This window comes from Enhydra lutris, unplaced genomic scaffold (assembly GCF_002288905.1).
Source record: "Enhydra lutris kenyoni isolate GAN:26980312 unplaced genomic scaffold, ASM228890v2 scaffoldscaffold57, whole genome shotgun sequence".
Taxonomy (NCBI): domain Eukaryota; kingdom Metazoa; phylum Chordata; class Mammalia; order Carnivora; family Mustelidae; genus Enhydra; species Enhydra lutris.
The window spans coordinates 12,377,008-12,401,280 of record NW_019154141.1 but is presented as its reverse complement, the minus strand read 5'-3'; the positions used below and the strand labels follow the sequence as shown (position 1 = coordinate 12,401,280).

At 45.6% G+C, this 24,273-nt stretch overlaps 1 protein-coding gene across 1 annotated transcript; it reads right to left on the bottom strand.

The window, feature by feature from the left end:
• Window positions 1-305: 305 nt before the first annotated feature.
• Window positions 306-22,903, bottom strand: LOC111158183 (LSM12 homolog). Its single transcript, XM_022520093.1, has 5 exons — window positions 22,633-22,903; window positions 20,670-20,803; window positions 4,289-4,398; window positions 2,779-2,905; window positions 306-1,984 (listed from the first exon to the last, which is right to left on the bottom strand). The coding sequence occupies exons 1-5, from the start codon at window positions 22,754-22,756 to the stop codon at window positions 1,892-1,894; spliced, it is 588 nt and encodes a 195-aa protein (XP_022375801.1). The 5' UTR covers window positions 22,757-22,903; the 3' UTR covers window positions 306-1,891.
• Between the last annotated feature and the right edge of the window lie 1,370 nt (window positions 22,904-24,273).

Genomic DNA, 24,273 nt, shown 5'->3' with positions numbered 1-24,273 from the left:
CAGATGAAAGTACCCTTCTCAGTCTTCTCGTTTTTCTTCCAAACAGCCCATAACAAATGTCCTCATGTATGTGTCCACCTCTCTGTGCCCCTACCCCACTCACACACACCTCCCAACCCTGGATCCCTTTCTCAAATTATACACTTTGCACTGTATCGCTGGGTGAGCTCCAAGGGGTGGAAGGAGACAGGGTAAAGAGTAGGAAGCAGAGAATCTAAAGGGAAAGATTACTAAACACCCCTCTCCTTACAACCCCACCCTCTGGAATCTCTAAAGCACGTACAAACCTGAGACATGAGTGATGGTTAAAAAAATTTGGGTTTTATTGTTTTTGCTAAACAATACTAAAAAAAAAAAAAATTTCATTTTGAAGGCAGGGCTTGAATTATTTAATTTTGATCCATTTATTTAATTAAAAAAAAAAAGGAAGGGGAAAGAGATCATGGCCAAAAAGATAGCAGTTAACCCCCACCCCACCCCCAAAGCTCTAGCCAGTCACATGAGCATCACCCACTTCCCACTAGGTGCCTGATATTCAGCTGGTGGCACACTCGGCCCCACTGGACTGCCCTGAAGGCACAGGGGCACTGTGTGCCAGTTTTCGCGCTCAGCAGGTTAGTCAAACCAGACAAACTGGTGGGCTAAAGTCCAGAAGTTCTCTCCAGGTTTTCTGCCCATCGGCTGAGCACATACAAACTATCATAAGCTTGTAAAATTTAAGGGGGGTGGGGAAGGGCATAAGATCAGGAGGTTGGTGGGAGAAAAGAAACTACAGGTCACCCAAGCTTTCTCCTGGGCTAGTGGCTCTGGATACAGACTTCGAGAGACCGGGAGAGGTGGGCTCCAGGTTTCTTATGGAAGAAAATCATCCTTCGAGGAGGAGCTGAGACGTGCCATGCAAAAGTTTTCTTCCTGCAGAGGGCACAGGAGACAGGGCAGCGGACTCTCCCATCTAGGAGACAGGAGAGTGGTAAGGAAGTTCTTCTAGTACCATGAAGTAAGACAAAAGGCAGAGGGAGAATCCTGAGGTTCTGGCCCAATGTGAGACGGGTACACACACACGGTTAAAGACTAAAAAGCCATCAGGAACCCTCACAGCCGAATCCCACCTGCAAACACTGGCTCTAGAAAGTGCTGCGGAAGATTCTTGCTGTGAACCAAGTCAAGTTAGTTGCCTGGCTATGGGTGGTGGGGAGGGTAATACGTTTTTATTTTCGAAGGGATGAGGTGGGAAGAGCGGCCATGATCTAGTAAAAAGAGACCTGCAAGAAGCAGAAAATATTTAGAGAACATTTTAATATATATTTTCATATATATATTTAAAGTTAAGAAAAATAAAACTAATTCAAGCCATGCCCTGTGCAAAAAAAGGAAAAAAAAAAAAAAGAAAGAAAAAAAAAAGACAAATTTAAAGTGAGACCTCTGTCTGCTGCTCTAGTCTCAACTTAAGTATCACAGTCAGCTTGTTACTTTTATTTTGGAAGAGAAGATGTAAAAGTTTCTTTCGATCACTCAGAAGGCAAGTGTAGCCACTTATAAAAACAGAATGGCAGGGACAGACTAGGAAAGTCAGAGGTGAAAGGGCAGAGCAGGAAAGGAATTTTCAAAAATAAAATTAACAAGGTGACTGTTCCAGAAGGGGGCTGTGAAAAGGACATGGTGGACCGAAGTCTGTTAGTCAAGTAATGATTCAACTTTTAAATTATTCTCTTGTTCTTTTTTGTTGGGTGTTTTGTTTGTTCAAGTCTAAGATTTGGAAATGCCGACCCTTTGTTAACAAGAGCCAACAGGAAATATAGGATCCCTTCCCTCCCCCGGCCTGCCTCCGCCGAAGCCACCACCATCGCCTCGCGTCGGCTGGATGCTGGAAGAGTCCTCCGTGTGTGCGGACTCAGGATGACAGGGCAGCCTCCTTCTGTGGTTGCTGGGCTTGTGAACGCTGCAGTATCTTTTGGCTTTCCACGTCTCTAAAATGTTTTTCAACCTGAAAGAGACCAGTTCAGCCTAGGTCAGAACAGGAGATGGGCACCAAGGCCTCCCAAACAGTTCACGCCAGGCCTCCACAGCCTGTCCTGGCTGTCCAGCTCAGGGACCATTCAGGCCCCTCCGCCCTCGCTATCTGCGGGCCTTCTTGGCCAGAGAGAGGGGGCGGCCTCTTTGTTCCAGCCACATGTGCTGTACCTTCAGCTCAGACGGTCTAAAAGAAAGTGAACCGATAAGCTCAAACACAGTATGAAGAGAGGTTATTTTGACCCCAACTCCCTCTCCCCTCTTCATGTAAGTGCAGAAAAGCTGACGGGGAATTAACAGTATTAGACTTTTTACACCCACAATGTTGGTCTCTCGATGCTCAGAGTGTTTTTACAAATGCTGCAACTCAATCAGACAGTCACATGACGTATGCAGGGTCACAGACGCCAAAAGCAACTGACTGACACCAACCAGCCCATCCTGAGAAGATCCCAGCCTGGGAGGAGAGGAACTGCTCAGGCGCAGTCCCATGGAATGGTCTGGCTAATTCTGAAAAGCCACACCGCCGAGGACATGGGGCTGAGCGCTCACTTTATCGCACTGCCCAGTGGGTTCCATCCCCACACGAGTGGCCCAGCCAGAGCAGCGGAGCACTGCAGCGCGGGGGGCAGGGGACTAGGCAGGGCTGCTCTCGGGCTGGCATGTTGGAGCAGGCAGAGACTGCAGCACAAGGGCCTGCGCTGAGGCTGGAGGGGTGAAGGCCAAGGAATCATCCTCTCTCTAAAGGTTCACAGCTCCTTTACTTACTATTTTGCGTACATGGCTCAGTGCGCTCCCCTCTTTGCCTTTACAGTTTTCCACTTGATATGGGGGTGTAATAACAACTTCTTCCATGACTACGATGTTTTTTTCTTGCCATTTACAGTCTTTAATGCTGGAAGGAGAAGAAAGCAGGTGAAAGTTGCCTCTTGGGAGGCATCCCACACCTCCTGCCTGATGAATAAGTAACTCGAGAAAACTGACCCCAACTTCTCAAGCTCTCAGCTCAGACAGTAACCAGATGCCAGCAGCCCATAGGGTGCAGTAGCCAAGAAACAGCCCCTGGGCATCACTGGCTGGGAAAAGCAATGACGTGATGCACATTCATTCCAAGGGGAGCCCAGAAGAATTACTCGGAAGCACTGGGGACCTAGAAAACCAGAGAAACCTTGGTGGCAGCCTCAGAAGTCCAATCCAAATTGAATTCAAATGAACAGAGAGGCTCAGGCCACTAGATTCAACTAAAGTAGCAGCCTAGGGCAGGGGCTGGCAACCTTTTTCTATAGAGTCAGACAGTAAGTATTTGAGGCTGTGAGCGCCATCCAATTTCTGTCACAACCACTGAATTCTGCTGCTGTGCCTACTACAAAAGCAGCCACAGATGATACATAAAGAAATGAGTTGATCTGCCTGGAGTTTGCCAACCTTTGACCTAGGGGGAAATAGCACCTTTAGAAAGACAGGAAAAGAAATTCCCCCAATCTGCACGCTGTCCCCTACCTCCCGAAACGGAAACCGCTCCTCGAACCAGCCCCTCTCAATTATCAGACAGCTGGGCACTTGCCAGACTGGGAAAACCCATTCCAGTTCACACGTGGGGAAGCGCAGGGCAGCTGATATTCCTCAGAGTTCCCTCACATACCTGTAAATGTTCAGACACTCATACCACGGCCTCAGACAGCTCTGATGCCAGCTGCCATCTGTGCACCAGACCCAGGTGGTTAAATAGGGTAACAGAAGGCAGCAGGGGGGAGGGGGAGTGTCAAATGTTTCAGTTTTCAGCAGCTAGGGAAGCTAGTGGAGAGTCAAATGACTTCTGCTGTGACAAAATGTCTTTTAGGAGGTGGTAATAAGGTGGCCTTCTGCTTTCCCTAACTCCCTATATACACCCTGATGTACAATTAATTAGAAAGAGACAGACATGTAACTCTCCCTTAGTAAAACTGCATCAGCTTCTGGAGAAAGTTACAAGGTCAAAATAATAAAGAGAAAGAAGCCACGAGTTCTAAATTATTGAATACCAGTTCTGAAAGGGATCTTCAGGAAAATCCAATCCCAAACCAAGTTTTGCACATGAAGGCACTGAAGGCCAGGGAAGACAACCTGCCCTCGACTCCACCGTCCTCCTGTTACGGGAACAACCACATCCCTGGACACCGAGGTGCTGCTGACACACTACCCAGCGCCTCTGCTGACCTTCAGGAACGCGACTACCACACAGCGCGGCCAGGCAGCATCGCCCCCGGGGACAAGGGACCCCTATGCTCCCCCGACTCACGTCTTGTGTATGGTCTGGAAGAGCTGCTGGCCCTCTAGGGAAACACCAGCGCTGATTGCATAGGCCTGGCTCAGCTTCTCCTCCTTCTCTGTCCGTGCTTTGCTGGCAAGCTAGGGTGGGGGAGAGGAAAGAGACTCAGAAAAGCATTCACCTTCATTCTTCCCAACAGTCAGGACCTGTTGAGGAAAGGAGGCTAGGAAAGACTGGTTTGGTAGCTTCAGTTTTCTCAGAGTCCAAAAGTGAAACAAACACACTGCAAGATGCCTGAGTAGTTACCGCTACGGTGGCAAACATTCCTTCCATCCACTTACTGAGCGCCCACCAGGTACCCATGTGCTGTGCTAGGCTAGAGATACAGCACGGAGGCGGGGACTGGACAGAGACCACGAACAAAAACAGAGTAACTTCAGACGGTGCTAAAAGGAGCTAGGCAGAAAATAAAGCGCAGCAATGTTACACAGTGGGACTGGGAAGTGACCGTCGGAAAAAAAGGTAACGCACACATTATCTATGAAAGGAGAAAATTAAGAAATTTTATCAGCCACTGCTAGAGTCTCAGGTTCAGAAATTAATGTCTACAACACCTTCAGAGACCAGAATTTTAGGTTCTAAAGACGACCTTTCTGGTACCACTATCTGTGCTCACACGGGGAGCCAAAATTCAAGTAAACCTAACCCATGGATACTGCCGACCTTCAACTTAAGCTACCGATATCCTACTCTTTAGAATATGGAATGGTCTGCATTCTACCTTATGTTTGTTCCTTATCTGCCCTCTAGTGGAATGCTCACAAACTGATCAAAAGAAATTCTAACAAACTCTAGCACAGTAGTTCCCTGCCCCTCCCCTCCTCTCATCCAGGGTCAACCTTGGTCTGGAAACAGCTGACGCTCCTCCTGGACATATCATCAGGTCAGGTCAACAGTAACCTAATGCTACATCACAGTGCCTACATCATTCACCTCATTTCATCACATCACGGAGGCATCTTATCACCTCCCATCAGCACAAGAAGGGTGAGTAAAAACAATACAATGAGGTATTCTGAGACAGAGAGAGAGACCATATTCACGTAACTGTTATTACAGCACATTGTTATACTTTTTCTGTTATTAATAGTTATTGTTGTTAGTCTTTACTGTGACTAATTATAAGTTAAATTTTATCATAGTTATGTGTGTACAGGAAGGAAAAAAAAAACTAATACATATAGGGCTCAGTACTATTCATGGTTTCAGGCATCCTCCAGGGTCTTGGACTACAAACCCTGCAGATAAGGGGAGACTACTGTAGTCTACTAAAATCTAGTAAATCCCTCCCAACAGGGGTGGGTTGCCCTGTCAACCCCTACTGTCCCTCTAATACACTTCTAGTCCCCACCCTACTGTACCGGCTGCTAGAGACTCCAGAAGTACAAATTCGTTTCAGTATAAAGCAAAACAAATGTGCTGGACAAGATGGTTAAAATGAAAGGCAGAAAATACATCTGAAAGTCAAACAAATGATTTGGAGATTTTTCAGGCCCACGAACACGAGCACCTTAGTATACCGATGCTGCAACTAGTACACTAAAGACATACGCACAGACACACACATGAGAACACACAGTTTGTCCCCAAACACCAGCTCCTTAAAATAGAGTCATACCTCATATACATCCCCAAAGTACCTGGATATTTGGAATTCCTAAACATTTCTATTCTATTTTAACAGTGACCCCCCAAACCCTAGACCAAATACAGTTTTAGAGGCAAAGTGTCTAACTGTTAGCAAAATGAAGCACTTTATTAAGGTGTGGGTTTGACTATGAAGAAGAGAAAAGGAGACCTTTGGGTTATGGGGAGCCCTGCCTCTGAGTTTCAAAAATCATCTCAGGGGTGAGGGGTGTGAACACAGAAGAGAGAGGTCATGCACGCTGTCATTTCAGTGTCCCCAGGGAAAAGAGGAAAGAAAGGCCAGAACTCTGCAGTGATCTGAAGCCTGAGCTCCCGTTTCACATAGTCCCCAGCACGTGGAGAGAGACAAGTACAGCAGCACTCAATAAATAATCCTTCAAGCCTGGTCCTGCCATTCTGGCCCTACCAGGCTAGAACTCCACAGAGAAAGAAACGCACAGGCTGACAGCGTTCCCCGGAGCCTCAGCGGTCCCAACTGCAGCACGAGAGCTCTCTGTCTCCACAGGAAAAGAACCGCTGATGGTGTATTTGAAGCAGCAAAAAGCAAAACTTAGTCACCCAGAAACCCCTGATAACAAGGAGTTTCCTTGAGTCTCACTTGCCAAACAACCCTGTAGAAAATCTGAAGTCTCCAAGGAAAAAAGGGAAAACCAGGGGGCAACAGTGCTCCCCTTGATTAACCACACTCTCGCAGGGCTCCCGTGGGGCGCAGGGGACCAGACGGCTGTTTACCTTACCCTGTGAACAGGCAGGAAGGTCTCACGTGCGGGTCTTTTAAAAAATGTTTATCCCTGGGGCGCCTGGGTGGCTCAGTGGGTTAAAGCCTCTGCCTTCAGCTCAGGTCATGGTCCCAGGGTCCTGGGATGGAGCCCCACATCGGGCTCTCTGCTCAGGGGGAGTCTGCTTCCCTTCCTCTCTCTCTGCCTGCCTCTCTACTTGTGAGCTCTGTCAAATAAATAAATAAAATCTTTTAAAAAAAAAAATTTTTATCCCTGGAGCGCCTGGGTGGCTCAGTCGGTTAAGCATCTGCCTTCAGCTCAGGTCCCACATCAGGCTCCCTGTTCTGCAGGGAGTCTGCTTCTCCCTCTCCCTCTGCTGCTCCCCCCATTTGCGTTCACTCTCTCCCTCACTCTATCAAAATAAATAAATAAAATATTTAAAAATGTTTATCCCTGGATGCCTGGGTGGCTCAGTGGTTAAGTGGCTGCCTTCAGCTCAGGTCATGATTTCAGGGTCCTGGGATCGAGCCTCACATCAGGCTCTCTGTTCAGCAGGGAGCCTGCTTCCCTCCACCACCCGAAGTAGGCCTCTCTGCCTACTTGTGATCTCTCTCTCTGTCAAATAAATAAATAAAATCTTTCAAAAAAACGTGGGTGCCTGGGTGGCTCAGTTGGTAAAGCAACTGCCTTTGGCTCAGGTCATGATCCTGGAGTCCCAGGATCTGAGTCTCACGTTCCCTGCTTAGCGGGGAGTCTGCTTCTCCCTCTGACCCTTCCCCCTCTTATGCTCTCTCTCTCTCTCTCTCTCTCTCAAATAAATAAAATCTTTTAAAAAAATAAAGTTTATCCCTGAAAACCAAAATCATCTCCCTGTGTTGGATCAGACAAAGCTGCTTCTATAAAGCTTGTGTTGACTAGACAAGAGAGGATACCCCCAGCAAAATATCCTTGTCACCTACATAGCAGATTAAAAACTAACCTCACCCATTCAGTAAGAGAGGAAATGGCTCAGGAAACCAGGCACCTATGCTGAATGTTTAAGAACAGAACTGACAAATTTAGGCTAGAAGAAGATGGAAAAAGGCTGGGAAAGGAATCACTTTTGAATTCTTGCCAGAGGCAGAATAAAACGTATACAAATCTCAGCCAGAAGTGATTCCTTTGGACAGCCTGAGTAACAGCAACAGTTAGAAAACAAGGATTTCAAAATACGCTTCTAGCCCCCCAAAATACCAGGTGTATAATCTCCTCTAAAGGCTCTGAAAGCAAAGGAGAATAGACTAGATGATTCTCTATTTCAACTCATAGTGCAAACAGGTCCCAAATGCTAAATGATAAAGTGCCTTAGAGGGGCACCTGTGTGGCTCAGCTGGTTAAGTGTCCGACTCTTGTTTCAGCTCTTGGTTTCAGCTTAGGTTGTGATCTCAGAATCGTGAGATCGATCCTGCAGCAGGCTCCGCGCTCAGTGCGAAGTCAGGTTGTCCCTCTCTCTGCCCTTCATCGCCCTCTCTTGCTCTCCAATAAATAAAAATCTTTACCAAAAAAAAAAAACAAAAAAAAGAGCCTTAGAAAAGTCAACAGAGGGGCACCTGGGTGGCTCAGTGAGTTAAGCCTCTGCCTTCGGCTCAGTTCATGGTCTCAGTGTCCTGGGATGGAGCCCCGATTTGGGCTCTCTGCTCAGCAGGAAGCCTGCTTCCCTCTCTCTCTGCCTGCCTCTCTGTCTCTCTAATAAATAAATAAATCTTTAAAAAAAAAGGAAGAAAAGTCAACAGAAATCAGAGTAAACTGACTGTATTTCAATTTGCCCCAATATCCTCAATTACTCTACTTGTACCTGCAATTGTGCTCTGGGAGATCTGGATGCAATGCAAACTTTGAAACCTCCTGCTGTGTTTATGAATTGTATTTTCATGGCAATCTGAAAAATGTTTTTATCTGATTCAGCTACATAGATCTGCTTTCACCCGGAACTTATACAAAGGGGTAAATTTCTCCCTCAGAGGAGCCTAACAAACAGGAACAAGGATGGTTACCCTCACAAAAGGAATCCAGAAGTCTTCTCTCAAAACTGGGGGTGAGATTACCTTGCTCTTTTTAGGCATGTTCCTGAAAATTCATGAAAACCGTAGATAAGCCTCCTTTTGTAAAGCAAATGACTATCACTCTACCCTCAAGTTAGCAGTTACTTAGGTTTGAATCCCCCCACATCACTCATGCATATGTATAAATGGTCCAGTTACTCCAAGATAGTAAGTTTACAGTTACTGTCAAACCACTAGAGGGAACCAATAAAAGCTGCCCTCAGTAGAGGTGTAGGGTGTACCTTTTATACCTGGGAAGATTGGGGCGCCTGGGTGACTCAGTGGGTTAAGCCTCTGCCTTTGGCTCAGGTCATGATCTCAGGGTCCTGGGATCAAGCCTCGCATCAGGTTCCATGCTCATCAGGGAGCCTGTTTCCCCCCACCCCCCGCCTGTCTGTCTGCCTACTTGTGATCTCTCTCTGTCAAATAAATAAATAAAATCTTAATAAATAAACAAACTTGGGAACATAACCAGGATTGCAATTCTTTAAAATTCAATGACTACCACCATACTGCATCTATTTTTAGTGAAGCATGTAGCTGCTGGCCTCTCTTCCAATCAAAACTGAAGTACTGGGGAGCCTGGGTGGCTCAGTGGGTTAAGCCACTGCCTTTGGCTCAGGTCATGATCTCAGGGTCCTGGGATCAAATCCCACAGCGGGCTCTCTGCTCAGCAGGGAGCCTGCCTCCTTCTCTCTCTCTCTCTGCCTGCCTCTCTGCTACTTGTAATCTCTCTCTGTCAAATAAACAAATAAAATCTTAAAAAAAAAAACAAAAACAAAACTGAAGTACTAGCTGTTGAGAATCTCCAAGACTATTAAAGGCAGCACTTTACAAACTGAGTTCAGGCAAAGTGAGAAGCACAAACCTACGAGTACTTGTTACTGATGTGCATGTGGCTTCATTGAAATGACTGCACAAGACAACCTGTGCTCACCTGCCTCTCCTTTTATTTTGTATGAAACCCAGTGGAAACAGCTATTCCTGGTCCACTAACCAGTGCTTCCTCCCGTGGCCGTTCTGGATATAGCAACTTGATGTGGGCAACGGAGAAAAGTATGTGAACTCGATACAAAGCACATCAATATTAAAAGGCATCTAGTCATGCCTGCTGCAGGGTAACCCGTGAATGAGTGAACTAATGCACAAACCTCTCCTCCTACACTCAGTGACATGGAGAAAAGGAAGCAGCCACAACGACAAAATCCCAAACGATATGCACTTCATCTTGTTGCTGAGTCACCAGCTGGGCCAGCTTAGCCCCACACCCCCAGACCGGGGAAGCACAGGCGCTGTGGGGAACCCAGACGGGTTCCTACCGCAAGTATTTAACAGGCTGCGACAGCTGAGACAACAAGGGAAGCAGAGTCCAAAGAGGAACACACTGGATGTGACCTACTGACTCCAATGAGCCACTCTGAGTTTGTCTCATGTGTGCACGCGGGCCGTCCGGCCAGCTGCCCTCGCACGGAGGCGACGAAGCACTGCAGCTGCCACCCGGGACCTGCCGGCACTGGCCGTGACGCCTGTGGGAGGCGGACGGATGACAGACCACGGCGGCCGAGAAACCGCGGCGGCCGAGAACACCAGCATCCTAGGGCCCGCGCTTGCCTCTGCTGTCTCCATCCTGGGGTGCGCCCTCAGGAAGCCCTCCTTCCTAGCTAGCAACAAGCAGGCTCTCAAAAATATTTGTTCCAGCCTCCAATCAGTATCCCCAAGTCTTCCTGTTCCCTAGCTGAAAGCTCCTGTCTGACAGTTTCAGTAAAATACTGTTCTTTACAGCTTCGGGTAGTTGGGAACTCCAAAAATAGAGTACCCCACTTGTCTTTGTATCTTAGAATATATAATAATGTATCAAAACACTGAATCAAACAGGAACTGTAGAGCCTCAGAGGCTTGATAGTTAATATTAAAATTCTAAGAGCCAACCTGCTGAGTGAAAGCCTACTCCATCCTAGGCACCAAGCTACACACCTCACGTGTACTGAAACATTTAATCTGTACAACGGGGCGCTGAGTGGCTCAGTCAGTTAAGCATCTGCCTTCGGCTCAGATCATGATCTCGGGGTCCTGGGGTCGAGTCCCATGTTCGGCTCCCTGTGGGGAGTCTGCTTGTCTCTCTCCCCCCCCCCCCCCCCCCCCCCCCCACTTGTGCTCACTCTCTCTCTAACAAATAAAATCTTAAAAAAAAAATCTGTACAAGCCTACAGAATAGGGACTAAAATTCCTCCTACTTAATAGATGGAGAAACTTAGTGACTTGCCCAAGTTTACCAAGCCACAAGTGGGAATCTGAATTTCAACCCAGTTTGACTCTTAATCCTGTGCTACAAACAGCTTCACCTAAGTAAGTCTAAATTATTGTTGAAAATATAAATTTGAATGCAAAAGAAAATACTTTCAGAAAGGAAAAACATTTTTTTTTCCAGAAAGGAAAAACTTTTAAAACTCAGCTGCCACCTTCTCTTTTTGTCAACGCATTCTGGCATTTCCACCAATGTCCCCAGTTCAGAACACAGCTGTCTGCCTTCTAGAGAAGGACTGCTCTTATCTGAAAAGGGCCCCAGTCTCACCCTGAAAGTCAAGAACATTATTTTTTTTGTTTTATTTTAAAGATTTTTTTTTATTTATTTGAGAGACAGAGATCACTAGTAGGCAGAGAGCCAGGCAGGGGGTGGGGAGGGAAGCAGGCTCCCCGTCGAGCAGAGAGCCCTATACAATGCGTGGCTTGATCCCAGGACCCTGGGATCATGACCTGAGCTGAAGGCAGAGGCTTTAACCTACTGAGACACCTAGGCGCCCCTTTATTTCTTTTGTTAAAGGTAAATCACAGAACTGTTTTTCAGAAAACATATCTTGTGTGAGAAAGAATTTCAGACCAATTGTAAGTATTCCCTGGACCCTCATTTTCTTTCTATTTTTTTCAAAATATTTATCTAGGGGCGCCCGGGTGGAGGGAGTGGGGTAGAGTATTCTCTCCGTCTGCCCCTCCCCTGGCTCATGCTACCACTTTGAAATAAATAAATCTTTAAAAAAAGAAAGAAAGAAAGTGGAGTGCCTGGGTAGCTCAGGGGGTTGAGCCTCTGCCTTCGGCTCGGGTCATGATCTCAGGGTCCTGGGATCAAGCCCCGCATTGGGCTCTCTGCTCAGCAGGGAGCCAGCTTCACCTCCTCTTTGCCTGCCTCTCTGCCTACTTGTGATCTCTACGTCAAATAAATAAATAAAATCTTTAAAAATAAAGTTACATTGAGTGCTTTGAGCTAAGATGAAAAACACCCTGCAAATCCAGAAGGCCATAGAGACGTGATACTTGTTAAACCATCATATTGCTACTGTACAGTATCGACCAGCCTCAAGTCACAGCCAGTCCACAAAGGCTAAGGTTTCTCTCTCCCTGGCTTAAAATGAAAACTAGTTTTAAGTCAGTGGTTTGTTAGCAATTTGTAATTATGCCACCAAACACAATTCATAACTCTAACAGAAAACTAAATTTCCAGGACACTAAATTAATAATTTCCTACTCCAGAGACCCTGAAAGCAGTACTGCTGTGGAACTTCTAAGTGGCCCTTCCAGAGAGAAAACTGGCTAAGAAAGAAGCTAAAATCTGACCTCAACAATCTGAGAGAATCCACTCAAATTAGCCAGCTCACACGTGGCTGAGGATTAAGGGAGACAGCCCAGGTGAAAGCCGTAAGGGAGCTGTAAAGCACTGTATAAATATTAGCTGTTAACACTGTTACTATAATATCATTATTGTTAGCACAGAGGTGGCTTGTGGGTCATTTCAGAAAAATCCATACAATCTAACCTTCTTTTAGCCAATGTGCTCTCTCTTTTCTGGTTTCTGTAAGAGCTGCTAGACAAGTTGTAAGTCCTAAACAGAACATCTTCCAAAATATAACTAGAATAGTAAGTTGGAAATGTCTTTAACTCTATGTGCCCAAATGGGGGCACTACCTATGGAATAAAGAGCTGGGGCGCCTCAATCATTAAGCGTCTGCCTTCAGCTCAGGTCATGATCCCAGGATCCTGGGATAGAGCCCCACCTTGAGCTCCCTGCTCAGCAGGAAACCTGCTTCTCCCACTCCCACTGCTTGTGTTCCCTCTCCCCCTGTGTCTCTGTCAAATAAATAAAATCTTTAAAAATAAAAATAAATAGGGGCGCCTGGGTGGCTCAGTGGGTTAAGCCTCTGCCTTCAGCTCAGGTCATGATCCCAGGGTTCTGGGATCGAGTCCCGCATCGGGTTCTCTGCTCTGTGGGGAGCCTGCTTCCTCCTCTCTCTCTCTCTGCCTGCCTCTCTGCCTACTTGTGACCTCTGTCTGTCAGATAAATAAAATAAAATCTTTTAAAAAAAATTAAAAAATAAAAATTAAAAATAAAAATAAATAAATAAAGAGTTGATTTGGGGTGCATGGGTGGCTCAGGCAACTGAGTGTCCAACTCTTGATTTTGGCTCAGGTCAGGATCTCAGGGTGGAGAGTGAGCCTATGTCAGGCTCCTCCATGGCAATGAAGCCTGCTTAAGATTCTCTCTCCCTCCCTCTGTCCCTCCCCCACTCCTACCTTCCCTCCCCTCCTAGGGAGCACGTGTGCTGCTTTCTTAAATAAATAAATAAATAAATAAAATAAAAAAACAATTGCTTTTATTCAGTGGTACTGAAATTAGCCATGCCCTGTTTTTTCCTGGGCTCTGAAAAGAGAGAAAACAAAGTAAAATAGAAGAGCCACACCCCCTTACTACTTCAAAGAGAGATTCTGGCTCAAACTCTTGCCTACCACACACTAGCTGTGGGAACCTGAGCACGACACACAACCTCTCCAGAGCCTCAGTCCATTCATCTGGGGCCCACCCTGAAGGGTTATCGTTGGAATTCAATGAGCATGTACAGCACCTAACACCAATCCCGGCACGTAACAAGTCCATTCCCTCCCTCTGAGAACTAATAACCTCCAGGTTAGCTTCCCGACAGAAGAGCAAAAGCTTCTAAACTGTAGATGGACAAACTGAGCACCTTCCAAATTAGCTTGATTCCATTTACGTTCCTTCCTTTTATTATTTATTCTTCAAGACCCTACTCCACTATTACAACAGAAAAGCCTTCCCTAAAATGTTTACCACTCTACGCCAAGGGTTGGCAAACTAGAGCCTGTGGGCCAAATTCAGCCAACCACCTGTTTTAGTTATGCCATATTGGAAAGACCACACCCACCTGTTTCTGTATCATCTGTGGCTGCTTTTGCTACAAAGACAAAGCTGAGTAATTGTTACAGAGAATGGATATCCCACAAACCTAAACTATTTACTGTCTGGCCTTTCACAGAGAAAGTTCGCTGGCCCCTGCTCTATGCGCCCACACCACCTTGCTCACACCTCTCGTAACTCGGACCCTGCCATACTGTCAGCACCAGCTAAATGCTGCTCTCCCTCGCCACCACCAACACACATGGGATTCTTGAGGGCAAAGGCGGTCTTAATCATCTTAACATTCCCAGTGCCTGGAAGGGAAGGGGAGTGAGAGGAAAGGAGGATAAAAGGAAAAGAAACCTCAACTATCAGAATTTCACAGAACAGTTCGCAGTTTCAATAAGTGACTAACACACGGTCACACAATTCAGTAAAAACCCAGCTGTTAGAAGAACCCAGCTCTTCAAACTCCCCACATTCTACCACACACACAGTTGGCTTTTGACACAGTGTGCAGATCCTTTCATTTTCCACTTCAGGTACAATTTGCTGGACTCTCCAGGGTAGTTTCTGATATTTACCTAAGTTAGTCTCAAAATTCCAGGGCTAGAACTGGACTGCATCACCCTTTTCTCCACAAGCCTGTTCTGCAGCTGTAAGACCGGACAACAGTTAGGATGCTCTTAACAGCAGAAGCGATACCCCCACTGACGCAGCAGTAGAGCCCTCAGTTTAAACCACCTCCACGTCAGAGTGCAGAGGTGGCTTCAGTAACACACAGGTGGCGCACCTCTGCCAGTAACTCGGGCCCAGCAACTGTCTCCACACCCCGCGATATCAAGAAAGCCCCCTTTGGAACTAAACCCTTAACCCAATGAAGGCTCACAGGATTGGCTGGCTGCCATGCACTATAGCTAACTGAGCCACGTGCCCCAGCCCGGAGCACTGCATCCCCCACTATGGCTCTGTCAGTTGGACGCTAAAGTTTGAATGCCACTGAATGTGACACGATTCAGAAGGCTAGTGATTGTTTAGGCAGGCTCCCTGCTGACTGCGGACCCCACTGCAGAGTTCGAACTCAAGACACTGAGATCAAGACCTAAGCCAAGGGGCACCTGGGTGGCTCAGTTGCTTAAGCGTCTGCCTTTGGCTCAGGTCATGAACCCGGGGTCCTGGAATCAAGCCCTTTGTCAGGCTTCCCACTCAGCGGGAGTCTGCTTGAGATTCTCTCTCCCTCTCCTTCTGCCCCCTCCATGTGCTCTCCCTCTTTCTAAAATAAATAAATAAATCTAAAATAAAACAAAACGGCAGTCAACCACTCTACCTTGCTAACTTCATCCGATACCACTCACTGCTTAACATGTCCCGTCACACAGCAGTAACGGGCTCTTCCTTTCCACCCCCACCTAAACCATGACACTTTCCTAAGGAAACAGCTGTGTCTGCTCACAGCCACAGGCAAAACACTGGTGGACTCTAACCTGGTACTGGGGCCTTGACATTACACTCTAATCAAGTGAGCCAATAGGTTATATACAGCTTCTAAAAGCTAGAAAATTTTTATCTGACAAAAAAGACATGCTTTCTCTAAACATAATTGTTTCCTTCCCACATTTACACATAATATGAACTCCTACCAATATACACATAACCTGAACACAGTGTGGCCAGGCCATCTGATTCTACTCGGTGCTAACTCCGTATCTCCACACATTAGGGTCACGATATGGTCAAGGGCCCACCTGACAAGACAGATCCACGAACAAAGGCCGTAAGGCAGCAGCTATTAACCACTCCAGGAGTGTACTCGTACTTGAGAATTAACCCTCAAATCACTGGAAAGTCTATGGCAATGCTAAACCTTAGCTTTTTTTTTTTTAATTTATTTGACAGAGAGAGACAGAGCAAGAGAAGGAATACAAGAAGGGGGAGTGGGAGAGGGAGAAGCAGGCTTCCTGACAAGCAGGGAGCCCGATGTGGGGCTCAACCTGGGATCATGACCTGAACTGAAGGCAGATGCTTAACGACTGAGCCACCCAGGTGCCCCTAATCTAAACATTAGGTTTGAAAGTGGGAGAACTCAAAACAAAGAGTAAGTCAGCTCTTCCCTGAATATGACAACCTACCTAAAGGTAAACAATTTTTTTTTTAAGTGAACTCTGTGACTCTTGTTTTCTCAGCCGTTCCAGAACTACCCACCCCCCCACCGCACCCAATCTCCAAATACCCTTTTTTATCCAAAGGCACCCAACTCCCTCTTCATTACCAGGAGCTAATGACAAGCTTTTTGAATCTCTTCTTCCTGGGTGCATCTGGTAACTCACTGCTTGTTAGCAAGATCTAAATGGGTAATAAATGGATAAAAGAGGCTGACAAATTAGTCAGTGGTTTGGTAAGGGAAGTGGATGCCTTATCCGCGGATTTCAATTTCTATGCTTTGTCAGTTTTCCTGCCTCCCCACACAACTCACAAATATCTCTTCAAGAAAGTCTTCTCCGACTCAGCAAGTGAGAAGACGACTTACATCTCATTCAATGCACTGGATGCATTTATCTTAATAAATACATACACTTGCCTTGGCTATGTCCATGAGTTCTTTCCTAAGGGTCTCAGAGGTTGAAAGCACAACCTCCTAGGTTCTGTGACTACTCACTCTAAACTCCAGTACCCAGCCAAGTGTTAACTTAACTACACCACCTGGTAACTCTGCTCTCGAAGTTCAAGTTAATTCTGGTCACCAAGAAGAGATCTCTTAAAAATATTTAACTCTATTACATATTAATGGCATTCAATACAATTTTGATTTTCCCCAATCCTGGGTTGGCAAGTTCGGATAACTGAACAAATGTCGATCCAAAGCCAGGAAAGACTGACAGAGTAATAGCATTCATGTTCTTGGCTGCCTTCCCTCAGTCACAATGCCCCCACCCTCCCATCTTGCCCCTATGCCTATTCAAGGAACATCAGTTGGCTACAAATCGCTAAGTAGAAGAACAGAACGAACACCTTCCAATTCTAGTCAAGTGATCTAATCCCCACAGCAACTCTGTGAGATAGGTACTAACACTATCCCATTTTTACAGTGAGGAAACTCATGCTTAGTAAGGTTAAGAGGCAGAGAAGTAACTTTAAAGACTTACCTGCTTTTTCTACTAGACCACAATGCTCCTGACCACACACACAGGTTTCTCTACGTAGAAACATTACTAACATGGGACTTGGCAGCCAAAACATCAGACCTGAGTTCAAATTCCAGCTCTGTTACTTAGTAGCTGGATGATCTTGAGCTAGTGACTCATTCTCTCTGAGCCTCAGTTTACTCTCTTATGAGATGCTGATGGTACCCACACCATAAGAACTGTTAGAATTAAATGAGATGTCTACCAGTTGCTAGCTTAGAGTGGCACATGAAAACATTAGTTTCCACGCTACCAGCCACGTAACGTGGAACAAGTCACTTAAACTAACAAGCCTGTCTTTTCATCTGTTAAATGAAAAGAATACACTCTAAAGATCACACGGTGTGACTGCGAGAATGGAATGAGGTGTCCAAGTACTTTGCAAGTTGTAAAGCATGAGACAAATGCAAAATGTGGTCCCCAGCAGAGCTTACCACAACGCCTTGCACAAAATAGATTTTAGGAAATGTTTTATAATGCTACACAAGAGCAACCTTGTTAATGTTGACATGTCCCAAATCGTCTCCAGAGAACACAACTAACCCACCGGTAATCTCCATCCCCAGAGAGCAAGAAGCAGAGTCAGTTCAAAGGAACTTGTTCAGAAACACCATACTTCATCCTGCCACGTGGACACTATAGTTCTTCTTGTCCTAAAGCAACATTTAAACCTTCCCCATGACAGAGCAAACTAATAAGCCACAGGGTGAGTAATCTGAACCTCACTTATGACTGGCTTTGATGTGCTTTTGTACTTTTATTGAAATGCTTCTGTCTTAGAGTCAGGAAATTCAGAACACTTTAACAGGGTACCATGGTAGTATGGAGAAGATCAAATGATACCTGTAACTCCCACCTTCAGCAACCCCACTGTCTCTCACATCCCACATCTGTGGACAGACGCAGGACTTCTTAGCCAGCAGTGAACTGTCAATGGAAAGCAAAACAGACTCATCTCTAAAAACTGCTAGTTCATACCTTCTCTAGTTGGACTGGAATTAAGTATTTTCTTTAAAAGTCCTTCTCTTCCATTTCCTGCTGGGTCAGAGTAAACAAATATCCAATTTATATCAACGGGATTGATTAAACAGAGCACTTACTAGATCAGCAACATGAGCCAACATGTGATGGTTATCTTCCTACTGGAAGTGGAGCACATAAGTGGTGCTCCCTAAGACTGTAAGAGCAACAGCTTTTCTTCCAGGGATCTCTGAACACTTTAGTTCCCTCCTAACAGGCTTAAACAACTCTCCATCTTAAAAAAACCCAAGTCCATGTTCTTCAATGGGATGAACTTCTCAGGTCTCTCAAGCAATACGTAAACAGCCGCCCAGATTTAAGTTTTCAGTAACAGTACAGCAGGCTCTTCTAAGTCTAATCGAATCCAGGGACTCACAAAGCCTCCTCAAACGATAGTTTCAAGGGAAAGCCAATATAGCTAACTCCTCAACATGTCTGCGAAGGGAAGAGTGAATAAATGAAGTCCAAAGATAGCCCTCCAACCTAATTTTAGTTTTTAGTTTCTGACTCCTCTTCCCAGCAAACCTTTTTCAAGACCTGGCAAGCACGCCACAAAATAAGAAAAGTAAGAACTTCTGGTCTTCCCTAACCTATTGATTCCTGCCACTTTCTTGAAAGAGTGGGTAAACAACTAGTTTACAACAATACTAATAATCTAAAACTGACCAGCAGAAAGCAAAACCCTAAAGACAAACTCGATAACCGAGAACTATTTATATTTGAGGTCAAGCATAAGAAAATCACCTCTTAACAGCTCCCACTTAACAGTCCCCCCCATAATACTCCAAGCCCTCTCAGCTAAATGGGGGCACATACTGGTCCCAAGAACAGAAACTTAGTCCTCTACATTTGAGAAAATCATCCCCCTTTCAGATAATCTTTCCTCTACTACTCACTAAACATCCAGTTATTTAGTACCAAACTTCTCATACCCTATAGAAACCAAAAGTAACTACTTTCTCTTCAATATACTAGGAATAAACAACTTCACTTGAATCTTTCAAATCTCTTCAGTCAAAAAAAAAGACAACCACTCAAGGAGCTCCTACATTCTAGCAGAAGGTACCTAAGGCAGGGTTTAAAAAAATCTATAGATTTCTAAGAATGGGACATTCTATATGCAACAGCCTTTAACATGAAACCCAAGACCCTTCCAAATCTGTCTTCAGCTATAACTAAAAAACAAGTGGCATTTCCCTGGAATCTGAAAAAAACGGAGCTCCAAATCGCAGGTAACTATATTCCACCAGCCTCAGTTACCCTCTATTGTTTCAGCTGCCTGAGTGTTTCCTTGCTTTGCTGAATTGTGGCCAACATACCACATTCCCGAGAGAGAAGCAAGAGAATATACGTTATTACAAGACTCCTCCAGAGGGAAAAACTTCCACCACACTAACTCAAGAGACTTAAGGAGAGGCAGCTGCTACTAAAATCGAAGGTCTAATAAGGTTTAATATTCATTCAAAAATATTAAGCACTTATTCTGTGCAAGGCTCTATATTCAGCCATAAACAAAACAGGGATGGTTCCCAACCTCTGAACAAAGTTTGGTGAGATAGAAAAGCAAAGAAACAATAAACAATTATACTTATAAAAAGGCTACAAATAGGGTAATCTTAAATTCCAATTTGCCCAGGACACACTGATCTATACTTGCCCCAGTGTACCAGCGTAAAACAAAAGCGCTAACGCTTTACTCTCAAAATGCCCAAGTTGGACTATAAATGCTGCCACCTTAACTCTAAACGATAAAGTACTGTAAGAGAGAATAATGGGGGCAAATTACTTTAGCCTGGGTGATCAGAGAAGACTTCTTGGAAGAGGTGCTGAAGGATGCGGCTCCAAATTCCGGAAGAAAGAGTGTTCCAAGTACAGGACAGCAAAGACTACAGGGCATGGGGTTGTATTATTACTGATGTTATTACACATGAACTTTCACTCATAGAACTGGAGAGTCAAGTGATTTGGGGGTTCCCACATTATCAACATATCCATCCAAAATTAAAATATCCTAAGCCTCTAATTCTGTCAGACCTCAAAATACAAACATAAAGACAAAAATGAAGCTCTAAGGCAGTAGTTTTCAAATTTTTGTAGGTCATGAATCAGAGATCTGCAAAATACTCCATATGTTCACCAAAATCACATATATTCATGTAGGCACACAGACAATTTCAGGAGGTTCACAGGCCACACCCCTACCCAACCCCACCAACACCAGAAGTTCACACATGGACTCCAGGTTTAAAAAAAAAAAAAAAAAAAAAGTCCTCTTTCAGAAAGAACAAAAGCAAACTCTCAACTTTCTCTACTTGGGCATTAAAAGGTTTCTTAAGTCTTCTGAAGATACCCAGGAATAAAGAGAACACCTAAACTGACAGGTTTTTCAAAAAGGTATCAGAACAATTTTAAGTCAATGAAAAAATGAAAAACAATGGACAATGAATGTATGACCAAAAGTCAATGAATCTCAAATCTCCCCACCATTCTGGAGAGCCAGAAATGCCCTCAAGTCCTTACCTTACTAACATTGAGTGAAGCTAGGGGAGGAGGGGTTTCTGTTCGGTCATTAATTATTTCCACTTCTGAAACATACTGTAAGTTTATGAGCAAGATGTCTGCATGGTTGGGCTTTCCACTGGAAGAGGGACATTCTGGTGAGAAAATAAAGTTAAGGAAAACAGGGGCAAACCGAGCACATCCCAAAAGGGGCATGGAAAACACAATTCACACAAGGCTGGTGTAACAGGTGTGCCACGAGCAAGAGTGGGGAGCCTCGCAAGAATCACAGCTCTCCTCAGGGAATCTCTGCCGGCCACCTTCTGCCCACTCAAAACCCAGAACCCAAAGATCTCAAGCTTTTCAAAGCCAAATACCATCCAAAATTGGAAACCTCAGAAAAGGTTTCTGTCACCTCTCTGGTTGGAGGGAGGCATAATGCCATGTTAATGCCGTATATATAGTTTGTCTAGGACCTAAGGAACCACACAGGAGAGGCAGTACTTTCTGTTCTTGGTACTCCTTTCATGTATATACTGCTCTTTTCACTTTTTTAGATTTCAGATTTCCCATTCTGCAGAGGAGAAAACTACAGCACTGGAAAGGAGGCTCACTCAAGGTGAACCCAGCTAGATAAATCATTCATTTATATCTATCTATCTATCTATCTATATATATATATATATTCCTTCACTCACCCGTCCTCCAACTATTTATCAAGAGCATATTATATGCCAATTAAAAGTAAAGGAATTCCTCATGCCAAAACCCTTCCAACTAAACCACTATCGTAAAAGGTCTGTTTGGTCCAGATCTGAGTTTTTATATTAAAAAAAAAAAAAAAAAAAGGCATGGCTCTTGCTGTAGTTTCAGAGGATGTCCTCCTAGGCTAGAAATCTACAACTAAGTGATTAAATAATTTTAAAATACTTGCCACGCAAATGCAGCACTCGGTAGGAAACTTCCTTTTGAAAGATGCCATAAAGGATTACGCCTCCAAAAAAGAAAAAAATCCAAATAAACCCACCTGTGGCTCAGAAAGGGGAAGGGGTGGCATATTTAGTACAATCAGGAAGTATTATAATTCCAAGATTGAGTTTCCTGCTGTAATTCAGAAATAATTTCCACCCCAAAGAAGCAGGCCTTGTTTTCCATTCTGTTTAACACCGCCACTTCCAAAACGGGAGCCAACTACTATGGAAAAGTCAGGACTCCATGTGCTGGGCTGAGCAGGAGAAGATAACTTACTCCTTCACCTGTAGCCCACGCAACCCTACAGGAGCCCCTAAAAAACGTGGTCTTCTGTCTGGACCAGGTTTCCTATGCAAACATTCTCAAAACAGCAATTTTCAAATGACTGAGAAAGCTAATTCAATACTCCCCGCCCCCAATAGCACCATGCACACTAACCAGCAAAACAAGCCCCTATCCCCATTTCAGATACAAACTCTGTCCTGCAGTTACTCTCCCCCAAAGCAATCAAGACCCATTTGGTCACCAACCCACCGCCCTTCCTTGGACCGAATCCCACCAGAAGACACCCCTTCTTAAACTCTATACCCTTGAGCTACTAGCAGTTCCTTAATCTGCACACCCCCTCCCCACATGATTCTACCCGCCCCCCTTCCATCCGGGCTCCAATCCACCAGCCCCCTCCCACGACCACCCTCTCTCCGGATCACCGTGTCCCCTCTCATAGCGTTCCCCCGAAAAGGCATCCTCGTGTCAAGCCCCTCTCCACCCACTGACCCTTGCTTGGGGCCCAGCTCCCACAAGGGGTGGGAGACAGGGTCCCCAAAGCTGACCGAGGGACACGCGAAGAGGGGGAGGGGGAGCTCAGGCCCGTGCGCATGCGCTCCGGGCGCCGCGGTAGCCGGTCGCCCCTAGGCCCGGAGAGGGCCCCAGCCGCCGCCGTCGTCCCCCACCCCCCCACCACCGCACATACACGCCGGCCCGGCCTCGGGCTCCGCGCAGCGAAGGATACTTAAAGCCAGCATTTTGGACTGGTAGTCGAAGGCTACCACCTCGCCCTGCAGCCGCTGCTCCTGGCACGTCCGGCACGACACCTGGCTCCCAACGCTGAAGTACTCGCCCGGAGGAGCCGCCATCTTGGGAGAGCAGCCGCGGCCGGCGGCGGCGGCGGCAGCAGCGGGCGAAAGCCGGGCCCCCAGTGAGCGCCGCGACGCGACGCGACGCACGAGGCGCACTGACGTCACACGCTAGGGCGTGGCCTCGCGCTGGGTGGGGCGGGAGCCTAGGTGGAAAAGGGAAGAAGAGGAAATAAAGGGGAATCTGAGTAAGTGTGTTTGTGCAACTGGGGGCCCACTTGGTAAAGTCTTTGCAGAGTCAATTTCGGAAGTTAAAGACAAATGACCTACGTGGAATGAAAAAGGGAAGGAGGAGGGAGCTGCTGTTTACGTATGTGCGCACCTTGACACAAGAGTTTAATGAATGAACTCTGTATTTTATATATGAGGAATGTGAGGCCCAGAGGACTTAAGGAAACTTGCCCAAAATGATTATACCCAGTTATAAAGTGGTAGTGGAAAGAACATTGCTTATAGGATTAGCTAAACTGGGATCAGAATCCCAGGTCTGCCACTTGCTAAGTTCTATGAACTTGAGCAATTACTAAACCTGATCCAGAATCTTTATTTCTTCCCTATTTTACTGAAAACCCAACAATCTTTTGGGCTAAGAATCAACACCTACATTTTACAGAGGAAGAAACTAAAGTCTTAGACTGAACTTGGCTGGGGTCACACAGTCAGAAAGGATTTGGTCTACCTGACAAATGCTACTTACAAAGACGGTGCTATTTACTGCTCTGCTATATTAAACAATACCGTCCAGAGTATTTTTTAGTGAGATGATGTGTACAAATGAATGGTATGTAGTAGGTCTTTAATAAATTGTTGTTCCTCCATGATCACCCATCACCCTTGGAACTTGAGATGTTTCCCCATCTCCCATCTTGCCCTCTCTAGAAAGCCAGGCAAAGGGCAGGAATGAGAAGCGGTAGTGACAAAGGTGGCCTTGGGGCAGGAGTTTTGGCCCTCCCCCATTAGTGTCCATCTGATATATAAAAGTTTAAACATGCAAGATGCAATTTTCAAGCCCTGTCATCACCAGTTTCTGTCCCTAATCCACCTACCGCCCCTCCTTCCATGGAAATTCTGGAGCCTCATGTCTGACTAACAATAGGCTGAACTTTCTCTAGTCCAGACAGAGGCAAAGGGCCAGCCCTGGTCCTACTTAACCTGAACACAGTTCCAAAGTGTTTCCTTGCCCTGCAAGAGACATCAACTTCCCAATTTGGGGTGTATATTAGTACAATCATTGTAATAGGAATAAATATACTGCTCCCTCTTAGTTGTGTTTTTTCAGAGAACTTTCAAGCCTGACCCTCTCAAGTCACATGTAACTGCTGCTCCACTTTTTATATGGCAGCGTGATTATAGGTTTTCATATATATGACTGTCAGGTACTGTTAGGAAAAGCTTCCTGGAAGAAGTGAAAAAAATCTGAGACCTAAAAGACAAGCATGATCTCTAAAAGGAGAGAGAGCCTGGTGATTTCAAGGAACATAAAGTAGTTCAGAGATATGATGAAATGGAGTTGTGGG